This window comes from Siphateles boraxobius, unplaced genomic scaffold, assembly GCF_051911475.1.
Source record: "Siphateles boraxobius isolate OS27281-9 unplaced genomic scaffold, OSU_SipBor_1 142, whole genome shotgun sequence".
NCBI classification, from domain to species: Eukaryota; Metazoa; Chordata; class Actinopteri; order Cypriniformes; family Leuciscidae; genus Siphateles; species Siphateles boraxobius.
Genome location: NW_027508747.1, coordinates 155,250 through 174,735, shown reverse-complemented (window position 1 = coordinate 174,735; position 19,486 = coordinate 155,250). Strand labels below are relative to the sequence as shown.

Below are 19,486 nucleotides of genomic sequence, written 5' to 3'. Positions count from 1 at the left end.
GCATCTATGAATATCCTGTTCCATTTCGAGGGAACTCAACGCTGCGTCAGAATGCTTCCGCGTCTCTGAAGCATGTGTTGAAACCACGTCAATTCTATTGGCAAACGACAGTCACATGATGTGAAATGGTGCGTCATTATGATTATAAAATGATGCCTGCATTAGACATCATCAGCTTGTTTGTTTTCAGGAAGCGTTATTTGTGAAATTGTTTGCCTTATTTATTGTTGTTTGTCAAAATAAGAAATAAAAATGGGATGGTGAGCAAACAATTCAGCAAAATGTGCGTCTCCTTTTGTGCTGTTTGTTTAGAAGCTGAGAATGCACATTCAGCTCTCAAGGGGAGCAGGAGGTTCTTAGAAAAAGTAAATTAGATGAATTAGACCACAATGTCTGCGTCCAAGTCTTCCATTCTCTGCTTAAAGACCTAGATAAGGGCAAGGGAATTGAGCCGAGGCGGTGAAAGAACTGTCATGACAAAAAATGCCTCAGATTCCAGAGGGTTAATTGAACATTGTTGTGACGAGAACACAATATTAGCCATAACACAGCCATTAACTATTCTCTTGAGGTTGCAGTCGATACTCGATTTAGCCTTACTATCTCTCTGTGCTTCCATAGCAAAAATAAATGGGCTGTTTAAAATGATATATAGCCCTAGTGTGTCTTGATAGGAGACGGTAGCAGAAGATCTCTTACCTGCCCAGTGTTCATCACATACGGTGAACAGACTGGTTTTGTTGGTCAGCTCTGGCAGAAGACTGCTGCACTCCATGACTATAGCTTGAGGAATCATGATCACACAGGACACCAGCCAGATCAGAACGATACTCTTGCGGGCTCTTTTGGCAGTGCTCTTGAACTTCAACGGGTGGCAGATAGCGTACCAGCGATCCTGGGCGATGCAGCTCAGAGTCAGGACCGAGACCGACACCGAGATCGTCTAGACAGGAGATGGAGACCCACAAACCACAGTGTGAAACAAGAATTAAGACTAGACAGAGAACGGTTACACATTATTTGAAGATGTCATTACATTTATACATTTAAGTACTGAGTAATATTATTATGTAAGAAAGTAATTCCTGCTATGCTTTACACTGTCATATGCTAATTGTTGTACTAGATAAAATATCAATCTCACTATTTAATAGTTTTATTTTATCAAAATACCACGATTAAGTGAACTTAGGGGTGAATAAAAAATAATTTAAAAACTTGCAGACTTCACAGATTTGCTATGTCCAATAACTTGTGAAGTGAAAAACTAATCATTATAAATCCTTTCTTCATTTATTCCCTTTCTCTAATTGAAATGTTTAAAATGAAACTTGCTTTCTTCGAAATCTGAGTTGGTAAATAATGTATACCCTCTAAAAAATGCTGGGTTGTTTTCACACAATTTTGGGTCAAATATGGACAAACCCAAACATTGGGTTAAAAATTTAATTTAAAAATGTAAACCAGCCATTGGGTTTGTCCATATTTGACCCAAAGTTTGGTTGAAACAACCCAGCATTTTTTAGAGTGTAGGTTTTAAATATATCCTCAGTATCAATTTCCATTGTCTTTTGTACAATTCCATACATTTTCTTGATGACAACATCTTTGATGGGAATTACACAGAACAAATATTGGCAAGGTACTGTGGCTCTGGTTTACCTAAAACGAGGAAACATATTAATATAACGTGGTCACGATTTAACTAAAATGGGGGAACAAATTAATATATAGCGTGTTATATTACAGTGTTCCTCCTTTAAGAAGTGGACACTAGACACTCCCAACAAAAACAAAAAGAGAAAAACAATGAATGTGTTGCGCTGATGTAGATCAGGCATTCCAGATTGGATCAGTTTGAAACTCACTGATATCCATTTTAAGTCAATATAAATGTGGATTGTATTGTATAAATCCCATTTCTAAAAGAGCAGTACCCTATTTAAAAACAATAGGATGTCAGATTACATGATTATAGCTTGATTTCCAATGCGTGTGTTCTGTGCAAATTGGTAAATTTCCAACAGATATGCTTTTTGAAGTGCTCCACACTGCACATGTCTGAATGCATCTGCATAACATCTATAGAGACTTAATCCTGTAGTCCTGCTCAAGTGGAACTATTTTGATGTTCTGGCTTTACTCTAAATGTAAGCTTGAAGAAGTTTGAGCTTAAGAGTATGGAATGCATTTGAAACAATTCTACATTATACTGGCATCAATCAAAAATTACTCTATTTGAGGGTCCATAGACATGAATGTGATTGGAAACAACTGATTTTATTCAGGCATATGTCAACACTTGAAGCAGCTGCAGATTTGCTCACATCTGCTTCTTCAGTCTTGATCAATTCAAAACTCTCATTAATATTCAGTTATCCAGCTAGCGAAGATTACTATGCCCATCAGGGATAGAGAAGAAACAACAGTACTTGTAGCTTTCAAACTGTGAAGGGTATGTCAGCTGAAATATTACAGATGATCCATTGGGTCCTTCCAAGACAGAAGTTTGAGTAAATGTGTTCCTTAAAAATGACCAGAAGAGCATGTTTTCATTCAGGAACTCCATCAGTTCCATCAAATGTTGTTGACAAGCATGTCATTTATGGCAGTGCATCTCAATCTAAAAAAAAAAAAAAACTAAAAAAAACTTTCACAGAGCTTCAGCTGTTTATGTGATTTATTGACGACGAAGCAAAGCAATAACTTTAAAAAAAGCAGTAAAAAAAACAGCCTTGAGCAGTAGAATCTGTGTTAGTACTACTGATGTGTCAGATGTTGCAGATGTGCAAGATGTATCAAAACATTTGAAAATGTATTTAGATGCATATGGCTTCCTATGAAAAGAAACCAAAAAATATAGTGGCAAATTATTTGATAAAAGTCCATACGTTATCCGTTTCCTTACCTGTAAGTAAGGTACTATCTTGCACAGGGTCTGTCCCAAGAACCAGGTTTCTGTAATGTCCACCACAAGACTTGCAGGAAGACATGTGATTGTGACTAGGATGTCTGCGAAGGACAGGTTCACGATAAAGTAGTTGGTCACAGTGCGCATGTGATGGTTTTTCCAAACTGCAAAACAAACTGAAAAGAAAGATGCCATGAGTAATAAAGTGTTTTCAAGAAAGTGTGGCTCTCAAAATCCCAGCCAACAAGCAGTGCTCCAAAGATTACTTACAAACTGTAATTGGTTACTGATTCCAAATTACATGGCGAAAATTTAAATTAGTGACATAATCCATTACATTAAACATTTAAGGAAATATAATCTGACTTTTAGATTACTTTTAGATTACTTTTGACCTAACTCGTTTATCACATTGGTTTAAATAGGATAATCTATTACCATGTTGATATAAAAATACAAAGAGAAAGAAAACTGAAAAAACGACTGATATGTTCTTTCACATTGTTTTGCCCATGTATTAATTCAAACGCTATTTAAGGAACAATTCAGAATGGCACACTGTAGTAAACCAAGATCACATACATAGCATATGTGATATCAAGGAACTGCTATCTATGAATTTTAATTTCCTTGTTCATGTACCATACATTTGGCTAAATCTGAAACACATTAGTATTATAAGAATCTTAAAAGTCCCTCCTCTTAACACCCAATCCATTTTCATTTGCAAAACACCCTGCTATAAGACAAATGATTGTAAAGTTTCCCTTCAAAGGAACAACTCCTTATTGGCTCACTCGTCTCACGAGAATGAGACATCTTCATGCTTTAAAAGATCCCTGATCACAAGATAAGACCCTTCCCCTACTTCCCCTTCCCCTAGAAATTGAAGATGAGCTTGAAGTCTTCCTAGGACCCTAATGTTTCTGCCAGGCTGCGGCCTTGTCTTTCCATTCATCAAAGACTCAAACTGGTTCTCTTTCATCAAGACAACTTCAGCAAAGATCAGCTGGCGCCTCAACAGATTGTATCAGGACACTTCTATACAAATGGGAGAGACATGCAAGGATCAAACTAAGTCTGCGTTCAGACTGTCAGTCCAAATCCGATTTTTGTGCATATCCGATCAAAATCTGATCAGAATTAGCTAATGTGAACAGCAAACAATCACATGAATGCAATTTTTACAAATTTGTTTCAAGCTACATCCATATGTGGTTTGAAATCCTATTCAAATCGTATTTCTGGAAATCGTTTCAGATTACCCATGTAACCATGGTTCCCCGAGAAGGGAACGAGATGCTTCATCGATGACGACACTTTAGGGAATCCATTCAGCGTCAGCACTCCTGATTTCACATGTCCAATCTTGATTGGTGCAACGTTATCCCGTGACACGTGACCTTGTCAGCCTTCTGATCGGCTGAATTAAGCCGCTCCCAGGTGTGCAGGAAGCATGGCAAAGGGACGCAGAGTCTCATTCCCTTCTCAGGGAACCATGGTTACATGGGTAACCTGAGACGTTCCCTTTCGAAGGAACTCGCACTGCGTCGATGACGAAATTTTGGGGATATGCCCACTTCGCCATGCTGACGAAAAGTCTGTCCCGGTGTGGAATGAGTCACAGCTCAGGACATGAGTGCTTATGACCTCGGGGTCAACAGAAGGTCCAAGCTATACAATCTAACAAAGGTGTGGTCGAGGACCAGCCCGCTGCATCACATACATCTTAGAGTGATGCCCCGCCTTTGAAGATGTCATGCTTTGGGTGGAATGGGCTCTAACTGACAGAGGTGAGGGCAGCCCACTCACCTCATAAGCTATAGAAATAGCCTCAACAATCCACCTGCTTTACAGTCTGTTTAGTAGCCGGGCAGTCCTTCTTAGGGGGCCCGAAGCATACCAGAAGCTGGTCAGATTTTCTCCACTGAGATGTCTTCCTGACATAAGTCTCAAGGGCCCTGACCGGGCAAAGCAGCCTAAGCTTCTCTTGTTCCGCAGACACTTGGAGAGGATGGAAGGCCTGAAGGACAACTGGCCAGGCCACATTAGTGGGCACCTTAGGTACATACCCTGGTCTTGGTGTAAATTATAGCTTTTACTCCGCCTGGAGCGAATTCTAGACAGGAGGGAGCAAACGGCAAGGCCTGCAAATCTCCTATTCTCTTGAGAGATAACATAGCCAGCAAAAAAGCAATTTTTAAGGCTAGGCACTTGTCCAATGCTGTGTCCAACGGCTCGAAGGGTGCCAAGGATAACCCTATAATAGCAGGGCTAGATCCCATGTGGGGATTCTAGCCTGAGCCAGAGGCCTCATCCTCCGGGTACCACGAAAGAGACGTGTAATAAGATGACACCATGTTAGAATGTAAATGTCAGACGTTGTTATAGGAAACACGCTGGAAGTCGCTGCCAAAACAATGCTGTGTTGTTGCAAAGTGCCGGACGAGCAGAAAATGACAATATAACGGAGACATGTTTTGAAACCGCCGGAGACAACAGCACGGAAAAAAGCTTGGCATAACAGCCTCCTCCGGTTCTGCCGCTGCCTCAGAAGACGCATAGTCCAGCGCGGCGGCTACACATTTCTATGTTGTAAAATTTAAATGAGACAACATCTCTATTGCAAACCCGTCCATGTTGCGGTTGTTGTTGTTTTTGGGTATTCCTACAAACACCATTCATTGCCATAGAAATCATTGTCCACAGTGTGAACATTAATAATTTTAGATCAGATTCCAATTGGATACACAAATAATCGGATTTGGACTGAGAGTGTGAATGCAGCCTTAGTCTCATAAGTTGATGCAACCCCATTTGCAGAAAAGTTTTGTAAAATGCAATAAAATCAAGAATCTGTGATTTGATAATTCCCTTGCAACTTTATTTTACTCACAAAAGTACAAAGAATATTTTTTCAATCACTGACCAACTTAAGTGTATTTTGTAAATGTAAACAAATTTAGATTTTAATGCCTGCAAAACACTCCAAAACAGTTGGAAAAGAGGCATGTTTACCACAGTGTCAGTGTTTAATAGTTTGGGTATTTAGGATACTAATTGATGAAAGTTTTGCAAGTGTATTTTTTACCCAATCTCGCCTGATACAAGGCAGCGGCTCAACAGTCCTTGGTCGTCGTTGTCTGATTCTCCTTTTCATGATGGGCCATACATTTTCAGTAGGAGACAGATCTGGACTGTAGGCAGGCAGTCAGGCACATCCCTTCTACTGTGTGGAGTGTCTAGAAACCACTCAGTTGCAGCACATGTAGAATGAGGCCTGTCATTGGCATCTTGCTTCCCAGGAAAGATGTCATCTTGATGCTATTAAATGTCTCTGTACAATCCCAATATACTCCTCCACGTCAGTGGTGCCTTCACACACACACATGCAAGTTACCCATGCCATGACAGATGTTTGCCACTGCACACATTTCCGCTATATTTTAGAGTATCTGAGATGCGCTGGTGCCAAGACAACTCAACGGTATTTCTGCATAGAACTAATGTATAGCTTTCTCCTTGCGTAACAGAGTCTTAAGTTTCATTTCTTGATGCATTGGCAGACTGTGTTGAGTGACAATGGTTTTCCGAAGTAATCCCAAGCCCATGTGGCTATATTTAACACAGCAGCATGATGGTTTCTCATGAAGTGACATCTGAGGGATTGAAGGTCATGCACCTTGAGAAATGTGATTTTTGAATTCTTTGACAATACTTTCATGACATTTGGTACAAAGTGATGAGGCATGACTCATTTTTCCTTGCAAGACTGAGATACTCCTTTCATACCCAAACACCATACCCTAAACTATTACCAATTCACCTGATAATCGTGGACTGTTTCAAAACAGTTTAACTCGGATATTTTGTAATCTTTTCACTTTTATTTAGCCTCTTCTCCAACTATTTTGAAGTGTGGTGCAGCCATCAAAACCTAAATTTTATTATATTTACAAATACAATTCAATTTGCCCAGAAAAAACATTGGAACTTTTTCTCTGTACGTTTTTTTCAGTTAAAAGGTATAATATGTAAGATTTTTGGATTAAAATATCCAAAAAACACTAGAAAAATAGAATATATTTTGTTGATTTGTGTTCTTACATTTTCCCAAATGTTTCTAAGAATGTTTAAATCCAGTGAAATAAGCAGTTTTAACCAGGACACGGATCGTGTCCAAGCGTCGCCTATCAATAGCATCATACCCACGTTACCCTCAATTTCCGGTTTTATTTTGTAGAAACCATGGAAACACCAAAGACGCTTTAATATATTATGCATTTTATTAGACAGGTGAGCAACTGTTTGGATACATTAATTGACAGAAAACGTCTCGGTTACGTATGTAACCCTAGTTCCCTGATAGGGAACGAGACGCTGCGTCAAACGCTGCGGGAACGCCCCTGCGTTGTGCGTCATGAAGCACGTATGGAATCAGCCCAATGGAGAGATGAAACGTCATAGGCGGGTGACGTCATCGACCAGGAAACTATAAAGCACCCCAAAAACACAAGCGCATTAGCTTCTGATAGGCTTGAAGGAAGCGCTAACGGGAGTGCCGGGAGTATGGCGGAGCGACGCAGCGTCTCGTTCCCTATCAGGGAACTAGGGTTACATACGTAACCGAGACGTTCCCTTTCAAGGGAACTTCGAGCTGCGTCAAACGCTGCGGGAACGCGAATACCCACGTCGCCATAGGACCAAATGACCGTCATGTGAGACTAGCGCACAGAGGACGAGAGCACCTGTGCCCCAGGGGTAGAGCTTAAGTCTAGGTCATAGAACTTAATAAAAGTATGCGGTGAAGACCATCCAGCCGCATCACAAACATCAATCAGGGAAACCCCCGACAAAAGAGCTTTAGAAGCAGCCATACTCCTGGTAGAGTGAGCTCGGACAACCAAAGGTGAAGGCTGGCCAGCCGACTCATAAGCAAGTGAGATAGCCTCAACCACCCACTTGCTCATTCTCTGTTTAGACGCCGGACACCCTTTCCTGGGTGGCCCGAAACATACAAAAAGTTGTTCTGATTTCCTCCACAGGGCAGCTCTGTGGACATAAGCGTCTAATGCCCTAACAGGGCAGAGTGAATTAAGTTTCTCCTGGTCCGATGACATAAATGGAGGAGGACAGAAAGCCTGCAGAACCGTAGGTCTAACAATATTAGTAGGAACCTTAGGAACGTAACCTGGTCTAGGATGCAGAAAAGCTTTAACCATGCCAGGTGCAAATTCCAGGCACGAGGGTGAAACCGACAGAGCCTGCAAATCTCCGATTCTTTTTAGTGAAGAGATAGCAAGCAAAAAGATAGTCTTAAAACTGAGAAACTTCTCGGGAACTTCTTCGATAGGTTCAAAAGGAGCTAGGGAAAGACCTTCTAATACAATGGCCAGATCCCAAGTCGGCACCCTCGTACGAACTGCTGGCCTCAGCCTCAAAGTGCCACGGAGGAAACGAGTTATAAGCGGGTGTCTCCCAAGAGAAACTCCACTGAAAGGGACGTGGTAAGCAGCCAGTGCCGCCACATACACCTTTAGTGTGGAGGGGGATAACCCTGTGGAGAAGCGCTCCTGCAGGAATTCCAGCACTGCACCCACTGGGCAGTTAACTGGGTCCTGCAGGTGTTCTCCACACCAAGAAGTGAAAAGTTTCCACTTCAAGGCATAAAGCTTCCTCGTGGATGGAGCTCTGGAGTTAAGAATGGTCTCAACAACCTCGGTTGAGAGACCGGAGTCTATGAGCTGGGCCCCCTCAGAGGCCAAGCCCACAGTTTCCACAATTCTGGGCGGGGGTGAAGTATCGTGCCCCCCGCCTGGGAGAGTAGATCCCTCCTGACCGGGAGCTCCAAAGGAGAACCGTCCAGGAGAGAAATCAGGTCCGCAAACCATACTCGGGCCGGCCAGAACGGGGCTACTAGTAGTAGACTGACCCCGTCCCGGCGGACCCTCTCCAGAACTCCTGGTAACAGAGCAATCGGGGGAAAGGCGTACAGACGTGACCTCGGCCACGGCTGCACCATAGCATCCAACCCCAGGGGGGCTGGAAGAGTGATGGAGAACCACCGATGACAATGAGTGGTCTCCTTGGAAGCGAATAGGTCCACCTCGGCGCGACCGAAACTCAACCAAAGGAGCTCCACCACCTCGGGGTGGAGTCTCCATTCCCCTGGCCTCGGCCCCTGCCTCGACAGGGAGTCTGCTACCACATTCAAATACCCAGGGAGATACATTGCTCTCAGAGATAGTAGCTTCCCTTGGGACCACAGGAGGATCTGACGGGCCAACTTGTAAAGCCGGCGAGACCGCAGGCCCCCCTGATGATTTATATAAGAGACCACTGACGTGTTGTCTGATTGAACTAACACATGATGGCCTCTCAGGTCTGTTAGGAAGTGTTTCAGAGCCTGAAACACAGCCAACATCTCTAGACAATTTATGTGCCACGAAAGATGATGATCCTGCCACAGACCTTGGGCTGGGCGACCACTCATGACCGCCCCCCACCCTGTGAGGGAAGCATCCGTCGTTAGCATTATGCGACGACAAAGAGCCCCCAGCACAGGACCTTTGGATAGGAACCAAGTTTCTCTCCACATGACCAGAGCACGAAGGCAGCGCCGCGTGACTTTGAACGTGCGGAGCGGATTTCCCCTCGGGGAGAATCCCTTGGTCCTGAGCCACCACTGTAGCGGTCTCATGTACAACAGGCCGCAAGGTATAACGTTGGACGCTGCTGCCATCAGACCCAACAGTCTCTGAAACTGCTTGACAGTGAGTAGCTGGCCTAGCTTCACTTGTTTCACAGCTGAGAGAATCGAAGCGATGCGGGTCGGAGAGAGTCGCGCCCGCATCGATACCGAATCCCAAACGACACCCAGAAAAGTGGTCTTCTGGGAAGGAGATAATACACTTTTCTTTGCGTTCAGCCTCAACCCCAACTTTCTGATATGAGCGAGGACGACATCTCGATGCCGAACCGCCATCTGCTCGGTCTGAGCTAAAATCAACCAATCGTCGATGTAATTGAGAATACGAATGCCCTGAAGCCTCAGAGGCACTAGTGCTGCATCCATGCATTTCGTGAAAGTGCGGGGAGATAAAGCTAGGCCAAACGGAAGAACCCTGTACTGGTACGCCTCGCCCCCGAAGGCGAACCTCAGGAACTTCCTGTGTTGTGGAAGGATGGACACATGGAAGTATGCGTCCTTCAGATCTATCGTGACAAACCAGTCCTCGGACCTGATTTGAGACACGATCTGCTTGATAGTGAGCATCTTGAATTTTAGCTTCCCTACCGAGCGATTCAATATGCGCAGGTCTAAAATTGGACGCAACCCCCCATCCTTCTTTGGAACGATGAAATATCGGCTGTAATAACCTGACTCCAAACTGGGAGGAGGAACCCGTTCTATAGCCTCTTTTTGAAGAAGCGTTTTCACCTCTTGTTCCAATACCAGAGCCTGCTCGGGGCCCACCACTGTGTGCAGAACCCCTCTGAATTTTGGTGGACGACACCTGAACTGGATAGCATAACCCTTTTCTACTGTCTGCAGGACCCAATGAGATATTTTTGGAAGGCTTTTCCACTCTGCCAGAAATTCTACTAAGGGTACCAGCCTCTCGAGACTGGCCTCTGGTGTAACTTGAGCAGCAGACGCAGCGCCCTGTAACGGCGCACCGGCAGGGAACAACTGGTCTGACCGCTCTGAGACCCTCCTCAGAGGGAGCGAGCGTCCCTCGGGAAAGCGCTCGCTGGGATCGTCTGTGCCCCGGCATAAAGGCGGGGTTGGCAGAACGAGCCCCTGAGGGCACCGAGGAGGAATGGGCACCGTAAAAAGAGGTGAACACCTTTCCGCCTCGGTGGGGACCACCCTCAGCATCCTGAACGGCTTGGCGTCAGGACTTCTTCTTAGCCGAAGCCTTCTTAGCCAATATAACTGTCCTCAGATCAGTTCTACTGGGAGAAGGCTTCGGCTGAGAGTGTCGCGGCTGAGCCCACTGTCCAGCAGGGGGAGCACGAGACGCGACACTCTGCCTCTGCTGCGCTCTATGTGATGAGCTCGAAGACGGCCGGGGCTGCTCCCGCCCAGCAGCCCCAGGGACATGAACTTTAAGGGGAAGAAACTTTTTAAAAGCTGCAGTTTGTTTCTTTTCTTCTTGGAATTTATCGATAACTGAATTCACAGCATCACCAAACAACCCCATGGGAGAAAGAGGAGCATCTAAAAGAAAAGCTTTTTCTCTCTCTTTAATATTAGTCTGATTTAACCACAAATGTCTTTCTGCGGCCACCAGAGCTGCCATAGAACGACCCATTAATTTGGCCGATTCTCTGGTGGCACGCAGGGATAAATCAGCAGCCTGACGCAGTTCGCGAACTACGTCAGTACTGACCTCCTCACTCTCACTCATGTCCCTTAGCAGATCAGCCTGGTATGCCTGCAAGATTGACATAGTATGCAGACATGACGCAGCCTGACCTGCTGCCGAATATGCTTTACCCACCAAAGCCGAAGTGTTTCTTAAAGGCTTGGTGGGTAATGCCGGTGCCTTAAAAGATGATGCTGCTTCGGGGGAGAGATGGCTCGCAAGCGTCTCTTCCACACGAGGCAAAGCACCATAACCATGAGCCTTGGCTCCCATAATATTAGCGTATGTTGAAGTCTGGGGACTAAACACTCTATATGACACCGGTTTTCTCCATGATTTCGACACCTCGGTGTGGAGATCATGGAAAAACGGCAGGCACCGGCGTGGAGGCTGCACACGTGACGGCAAAAATCTCTCATCCAACTTTGATTTAGAAACAGACTCCTGTCTAGTCACTGGCCATTCAATATTAAGTTTTTCAACAGCTCTTGTTAACACCTCCATAAGCTCATCACTCTCAGGAGTGTGGGGTGGCGAATCCTCCACATCTCCCTCAACACTAACAACATCAAGTTCCTCAGAACTGGATAGCTGCAGCACTGGTGCCTCAGCCCGAGCGGAAGAAACCGCAGCGCGTGCTTCCGAACCCGGGACTGAGGCACTGGATCTCACAGGTGAAGGGAGAGATAAGGCAGAGCCCGTCTCAAACCCCGCTGTGAGATCCATCTGCGATCCCCACGATAAGCGCCGCCGCTCTGCCTCGGCAGAAGCGGGACCCGAACCGCGGGGAGCGCGCACCGAACCGCTCTCCTCAAAGAGCGATCGGCGGGAGCGGAGCGTCCTTAACGGCAAACGCTCGCAATGCTCACAGTCTGCTCCCTCGAGAGCAAACTGGGCATGCTGAACTCCCAAACAAACAACACAAAGATCATGTGTATCCCCGCTCGTTAAATAACGCGAGCAGGGAGGAACACACTTTCTAAACTGCTGTTCGTCCGCCATAATCTCTCAATATATATATATATAGGGATAAATTGTTTGTGTGGTGCAGGGTATGTAAGACAGAAAATATCACACAGGGACAGATTCACATGTAGCGTGACTGAAAGCACAGAAGCTAATGCGCTTGTGTTTTTGGGGTGCTTTATAGTTTCCTGGTCGATGACGTCACCCGCCTATGACGTTTCATCTCTCCATTGGGCTGATTCCATACGTGCTTCATGACGCACAACGCAGGGGCGTTCCCGCAGCGTTTGACGCAGCTCGAAGTTCCCTTGAAAGGGAACTAATCATTGTTATGCAGCTCAACACAGTTAGTCTTATTGTTTAAATCTCGTTTTCTTGATTTACCGCGAGTACCATGTTTTACCATGCCTAATATCGATCTAGCTCACTGCAGTGTGTAACACATGTCTCATATAGTAGCAGCCTTGTGAACACACAGAGTAGCATTATAACAACTGTCAACACACTCAAATGCATCTAATATGATAAAACTGCATGCGTTTCCCCACATACGCTTGACTGGATGAAGCAGAAGCGTCGTCTGCGGTGTATTAAAAGCTCTCGAGCTGTCTTTACGAAATCTTTAATACATTACCGGTCAACCATGAATATGATTTCTGTGCGAGTCCCGAATCCAAATCAAGGTGTCATCAAGCTATGCCTTTGTTTTGAGTAAATGACCTCTAGTGGTGTAAAGTTACATAGTGTGTCTTCAAATAAAAGTTCAAGAGAATTAACAAATCACAGATTCTTGATTTTATTGCATTTTACAAAATGCAAACTCTTCTGGAATTGGGGTTGTATATTAAGTATCCCCTACCCCTTTTAAAGAAGAGTGAATTAGAACTAAGAAAGTGATGGTTTCTGTGGCCACAAAAATAACCTTTCTGAGAGTTAATAGATGATTAATACTGTTATCGCTAGACGGAGAGGTTAATTAAGTCAATATAAATTCTGATCAAGATAATTGTATTAACTAATCCAAATATGAATTGTTCATGGTAACAGGTTATAATTAATTATTCATATTTACTTGAGCTAATTTTATCCAAAGGATATTCCATTCTTTGTTATCAACAACATGAAGTGATTAAATATTACATGGGGGTTTTCTAGACTGGTGTTCATGAAGGAACTGAGGAACTTCAAGAATTTAATCAAAAGAGATCAAGTAAATAAATCATTTAAAAAAAATTGTAATTGGTAATTGTAAAATAGAAACAATCAAAATAAAACACTTACTATTAAAAAAAAGTTTTATTTGTTTATCTGTATGTCATGTGCCCATTAACCGACATCAGAGAACCGTGAACTTAATTTTAATTATTTAGTATTATTATTATTGACTTAATTTTATTATTGACATAACGTAATACCTTCAAGAAAATATATTAGATCAATAAGGTTCAGCTGACCAAAAAGTTGGAGAATCCCTGCATTGCTTGTAAAGATGAAATTAAGTGAATTTGTACATTTCAATGTGTTTGAAAAGCTTTCCAGAGACTGTTTACATGGTTAAATACATGGTTAAAGTAGTAGGGAGAATCAATGAATTATAAAAAATTTACTGCTATTGTGAGAATAACGTGTAATCATGTAATCAATAAAAATGTAACTGTAGTTTGATTACGGATACTTTAAAACGTATAATATAACGTGTAATACGTATAATATTATATAATGCTGAAGTAACTAGTACTTCATTTTTGTAATCTTATTACGTAATCCAGATTACATGTAATCAGTTACTACCCAGCACTGCCAACAAGTAACTACAGGTAACAAGTATTGTAACCCAGTTCTCAGAAATTCCCTAATGTTCTGGCAAGGTTCTTTAAAATTTATGAATAAATATTCTTCCAGTAATGTTGAATGTTAGTTCAAAGTTATCTGGTCTTAAATAATGTTCTTAAAACATTAGCACAAAAGTGTTATTTATTCATCATTCATGGAACATTCTTTCCTGAAATGTTTAAGTCATTTTTTTTTGTAATGTTACTTCTTATTTCAGAACATTTAGAGAACATTGAAACGTAACATTCCCATAATGTTTGCAAAATGATCTAAAATCCTCAGTTGAAGCAAAGTCATGTAAGCTTTTTGTTCCACATTAAGAATTTTGTTTTTTCAGTAAATGTTTCAATCATAGTTTTTGTGTCAATATTCATCTTAATTCAGTTCAAGTTTTGTTCTCATTCAATAGTGTCAGTGCAGTCAAATTGATAATGCTGAATATCGTTTTGATAATATTGTTGTTATGAATTCTGTCCGTGTTTCCCCGTTCTTTGTGTTTTTGGTTTAATCCTGTTTTCTGTTTCCCGCTCCTCGTTTCTTGTTTAGTAGTTCCCCATTATCTCTATTAGTCTTCCCAGGTGTCCCCGATTAACCACGCCCCCTTGTTATCTTGTTCAGCTCGTTTGCCCTTGTATTTAAGCCCTGTGTTTCAGTCCAGTATTTGTGAGTTCTTGTGTGATGTTGTACTGTCGATGTTGGTCGTGCTGTCCCCGAGTCCTGTTCATAGCATGAGTCTTTGTCAAGTTTGGAGTTTGTTTAATAAAGTGTGTGCTGGAAGTGGATCCTGCCTCCTTGCCTCCAACCTCCATCGTAACAATTGTGAATATTGTGTCGTTTAAACTAAGCAAGCCACGGACGACAGTGACAAGTTAATCGAAAACCTTGGGAGAAACCAGGCCAATTTGGGAGGCCAGTTCTCCTCTGGCCAAATGTAAGAAGTAGCCTTAAATCATTTTGCAGAAATGTCGCCACAGGCATGTTTTTAAATAGCGTTTTGCTACAAAAAGGTGAAAGTGTGAATCATTTCTTGACTAAAATTTGATGGGTTGGGAATGATGATTGAAATCGTGAAATCGTGAAGTCCCCCTGTGGTGAAAATCAAGCTTTTAATTAGTTGTTTATGTCTATGTGGTATTTTTAATATGCTTTAAGGCAAACCATGTACAAATTCATGCCTGTATGTTATTTGAAAGAAAATACTCATCCCTATATCCTCAAAGACTATCTAAAATATCTTGATTTGTATTTACTCTACCTGATGATGAGAAATGAATATGAGACACATGCACATTCCTGTAAATGGTTTTGTTTAGAAAACTTTTGCTCAATAAATAGCCTATAGCCTATGAGTGACTCATGAATAAGACATGAAATAGCTGTGCCTTCATACAGTCACAGATAAGCTGCCACGTGACAACTGTTGATCAATGTTGATTTTGTTATCATATTTAGTGTGGAACTTAATGATGTTTTATTAACAAAGTTCGGGAGGACCACGCGCAGATAATTAACACGAGTGGCGAGCACTGAGCAATTAACGATAAGAGGTATATATATACTCAGCAGTCTCACCTCAATTCATTGACAGTTTAGCAGTATCTTGGCTCACCGTTTTGCTACCATGTCGCAACACTGATGTTCTTCATCTGATGAGGAAACAAACATCCCCAGGGATCCGCCGTTGCATTTCGCCGGACATTGCACCTGACCCAGTCATCACGCGGCCACAGGCCTGCCAGAACAGCCCTGCGCTTTCCAAGACGTCGAGGCCAGTCTTCGCCGCCCCCGGCAAGACTTTCATCTTCCTCCGCGGCCTCCTCCTACCACTCGGCCATCCCGACGATTCCACCTATCAGGAAATGGACCGTATCAGGGTTGAGGCAAGCGCTGGGTAATTCGGACGTACAGGCTTCGTGGAAAATGAACAAAGCGGAACTGTATGATCTGTACGTTACCTTACAGTCAGCCAATCTCTCTCCAAAGTCCACACCAACTCCCAAGACGGCTCACAGGCAGAGCAATGCCCGCAGGGTCCAAAAGCCGCTTCCCCAGACACCACCGTCGCCCACCCACACAAGATATGGCTAGCTTTGCCCATCGAGCCGCAGCAACATGCCTTCAGCGAGCCTGGGCCGTGCCCCAGATTTCGCCGTGGCAGGTCCACTCCCACCTCTCAACGAGGCCCAGCCCTTCACCAAGGCTTCTGCGGCCTCCCCACAGCCTCTCAGTTTTATACTCCCGCTGTTCATAACCCTTTTTCTTTTCAGTGGTCTCCAGCTCCAGTCGCAGACACTAGCGTGAGGCAAACACCGCTACCAACACAGGCCCACTAATTTCACCAGCCTTACCCAACAGGTTACAACCCCGCCCACATCCAGTGGCCTGCAGCTCCAGTAGCTCAAACAAGCGCAAGCCCGCCTCCACTTGCAGCACAAGCCCACACTTCATACTACTATCCTTCCTTTCCTTACCATCCTCCAACTAACTTTCCATTTCAAGCCACAGCGGGTAATCCAAGTGTGAGGCCGCCGCCGACATTTGCAGCCCCGGCTTATACCCTTCCCAGTTCTCTCATTCAAACTAAACCACAACATCATCTCTTCACAGCAACACCGACGCCAGTTCCATCCAACGCCGTCACCATGGAGCCTTTTCCCGTATCACTGAAATTATCTGTTCAGCTTTCCCTCACAGGCGGTACGAACTGAATGATTATCTAGCAATCATAGCCGAGCTCGCGCTGTCCTATGGGGGAGGGCACTTCTACACGTACCATAAACTTTTTTTCTGCTAAATGTGCAGTGCGAGTCGCACAGTGGAACCAGTGCACATACTGGGTCGCACTCGACCCAGATCTCCACAGCAGGGTGTTTTAGGCTGCAAAAACATTTCTTGCACGGTCTGCAGATCAGTGACGCACTCAACTGCATCGTGCCCGCAGGTTAACCCTTCCTCTCTTCCATGCCTGGGAACAAGAACTGCTAAATCGACCAGCTACGTGCCTCGTGCAGCAACCACCAGCGCAAGCCAGGACTTCTTTCGACGAAAGCAGACAGCCCTGTAATCATTTTAACTGATGCGCATCTGTAGCTTCTGTGGTGGTGCTCATGCACGCATTGTATGTCCAGTGTATAAATCCGTAAAAAAAAAAAAAAAAACTATTTGGCAATTCCTGTAAATATTTTGCACGTGCACTTCGAACTAGCTAATCATCCGGATGCTGAATTTACTCATTATCTGCTGTCAGGCCTAGTAAACGGCTTTAAACCCGGCCTAGAATGCCCGCTCTCTCAAAACATCATATGTAATAATCTTCAATCCGCCCTCATAGAACCTGAAGTCGTAGACAATCTGATCAAAAAAGATGTTGAGTCAGGCTTCATGATTGGCCCATATGACAATCCTACATTTAATCTGTTTCGTATCAGCCCCATTGGAGTGGCAACAAGAAAATTCTCAGGTAAAAAACGCCTAATAATCGACCTGTCAGCCCTGCACAATTCTCCGTTCCCAAGCATAAACAGCTTTATCCCTCTCGATGAATTTTCGCTTAAATACCACGACATAGATCAGGCTATCAACATGATCAAAATCGCAGGTTGGGGCGCTAGGCTTGCCAAAATTGACATTACATCTGCTTTCAAAGTAATACCTATCCAAATTTTATCCAAATGCTCGGGAAATTTAACTTTCGGATGCAAAAGCAGCCTAAAAATATTCGACATGCTATCAGAAGCCGTTTGCTGGATTTTGTCGAACAACTATGCTATTCCCCACCTCATTCACCTGCTAGACGATCTTTTAATAATCTCGCTCTCAATGCCATCCCGGCCGCGCACATACTCGCACGTCCAAAACGTTTTTTTTCTGAGCTTGAAATTCCCATCGCACAGGAAAATCATCAATGCCACTGACGATTCTGCTTATCGATCAGGAAGTCGATGTCTGTATCCCGCCGTTAAGTGCGCTTCGGGACACATCGGTTTCCAGCGAACGCACGCTGCTCTGTCTTCCCCAAAGGCTTGCGGCCAGGCAGCAATCGCGTCCGCCCATCGAGAATCGTGTTCGGTCAAACCCTGCCGGAGATCCGCTTCAGGGGGTCAAGAACGAATCCCGATTGGCACCCGAAGCCAGGCTCGAGAGCCTGGTTCCTTTGGTAAAATAATTAGATGCATGGAAAAATCTCACGAATATTTAGCCTTGGGCCCTGCGCCCCATTCAAAAGGGGTACAGGCTGCAGTTCGGTTTATGCCCACCAAGGTTCAACGGGGTGGTCTGGACTGCAGTCGACCCAGTGCAGGGTCGGGTACTGGAACAGGAAGTAAACTCCCTGCTGGTAAAGGAGGCTATAGAACATATTCCTCCACCAGACAGGGAGTCCGGGTTTTACAGCCGCTACTTTATAGTTCCCAAAAAGGATGGGGGGTTGCGTCCAATAATAGATCTCAGACACTTGAATCGTTCTCTGAGGAGATTCAGGTTCAAGATGCTCACTATTCCTATCATCGTGAGTCAAATTCAATCCGAGGATTGGTTTGTCACGATAGATCTAAAGGACGCATACTTCCACATATCCATCCTTCCATCTCAAAGGAAGTTCCTGAGGTTCGCTTTCGGGGGCGAAGCGTACCAATATCGGTTATTCCGTTCAGCCTAGCTCTCTCCCCACGCACATTTACCAAATGTATGGATGCAGCTCTAGCACCGATGAGGCTCCAGGGCATCAGGCTGCTCAATTATATCGACGACTGGCTGATTCTGGCCCAGTCACAAGAGCTGGTGGTTCGGCATCGAGATGTCGTCCTCGCCCACATTCAAAGCCTGGGGTTGAGACTCAACACGAAAAAGAGCGTGTTGACACCAGCCCAGAGAACCACGTTCCTGGAAGTGGTGTGGGACTCGGTCATGATGCGGGCACGATTGTCTCCTGCACGAATCGAGTCCATTCTGGCCACAGTGTCCAGGATAAAGCTAGGCCAAGCCATTACTGTGAAACATTTTCAAAGAGTGTTGGGGCTCATGGCAGCAGTGTCCAACATTATTCCATTTGGCCTGCTGCACATGAGGGCCCTCCAGTGGTGGTTGAAAACCAAGGGGTTCTCCCCGAGGGGGGGCCCGTTCCGCATGATCAGGGTTACGCGCAGATGCCTTCGTTCCCTATCTATGTGGAAAAAAGCTTGGTTTCTGTCCCAAGGTCCAGTGTTGGGAGCGTCTTGTCGCTGGAAAACCGTTTCGACAGACGCCTCCCTCACGGGCTGGGGCGCGGTCATGGACGGCCGCTTTACGACAGGCCTATGGCAGGACCATCATTCCTCCTGGCACATAAACTTCCTGGAGATGTTGGCGTTGCTCCGAGCTCTGAGGAGCTTCCTACTGGACCTCAAAGGTCATCATGTCCTTGTGA

General features: G+C 44.3%; 1 protein-coding gene across 1 annotated transcript in view; it reads right to left on the bottom strand.

Moving 5' to 3' along the window:
- hcrtr2 (hypocretin (orexin) receptor 2) overlaps window positions 1–19,486 on the bottom strand; it is a 44,671-nt gene that overhangs the window by 15,871 nt on the left and 9,314 nt on the right. The window contains exons 2-3 of the mRNA XM_077230324.1: window positions 2,909–3,087; window positions 700–943 (exon numbers count right to left, since the gene is read on the bottom strand). Of these exons, the coding sequence (XP_077086439.1) occupies window positions 700–943; window positions 2,909–3,087 (423 nt within the window). The remainder of the gene's footprint in view (window positions 1–699; window positions 944–2,908; window positions 3,088–19,486) is intronic.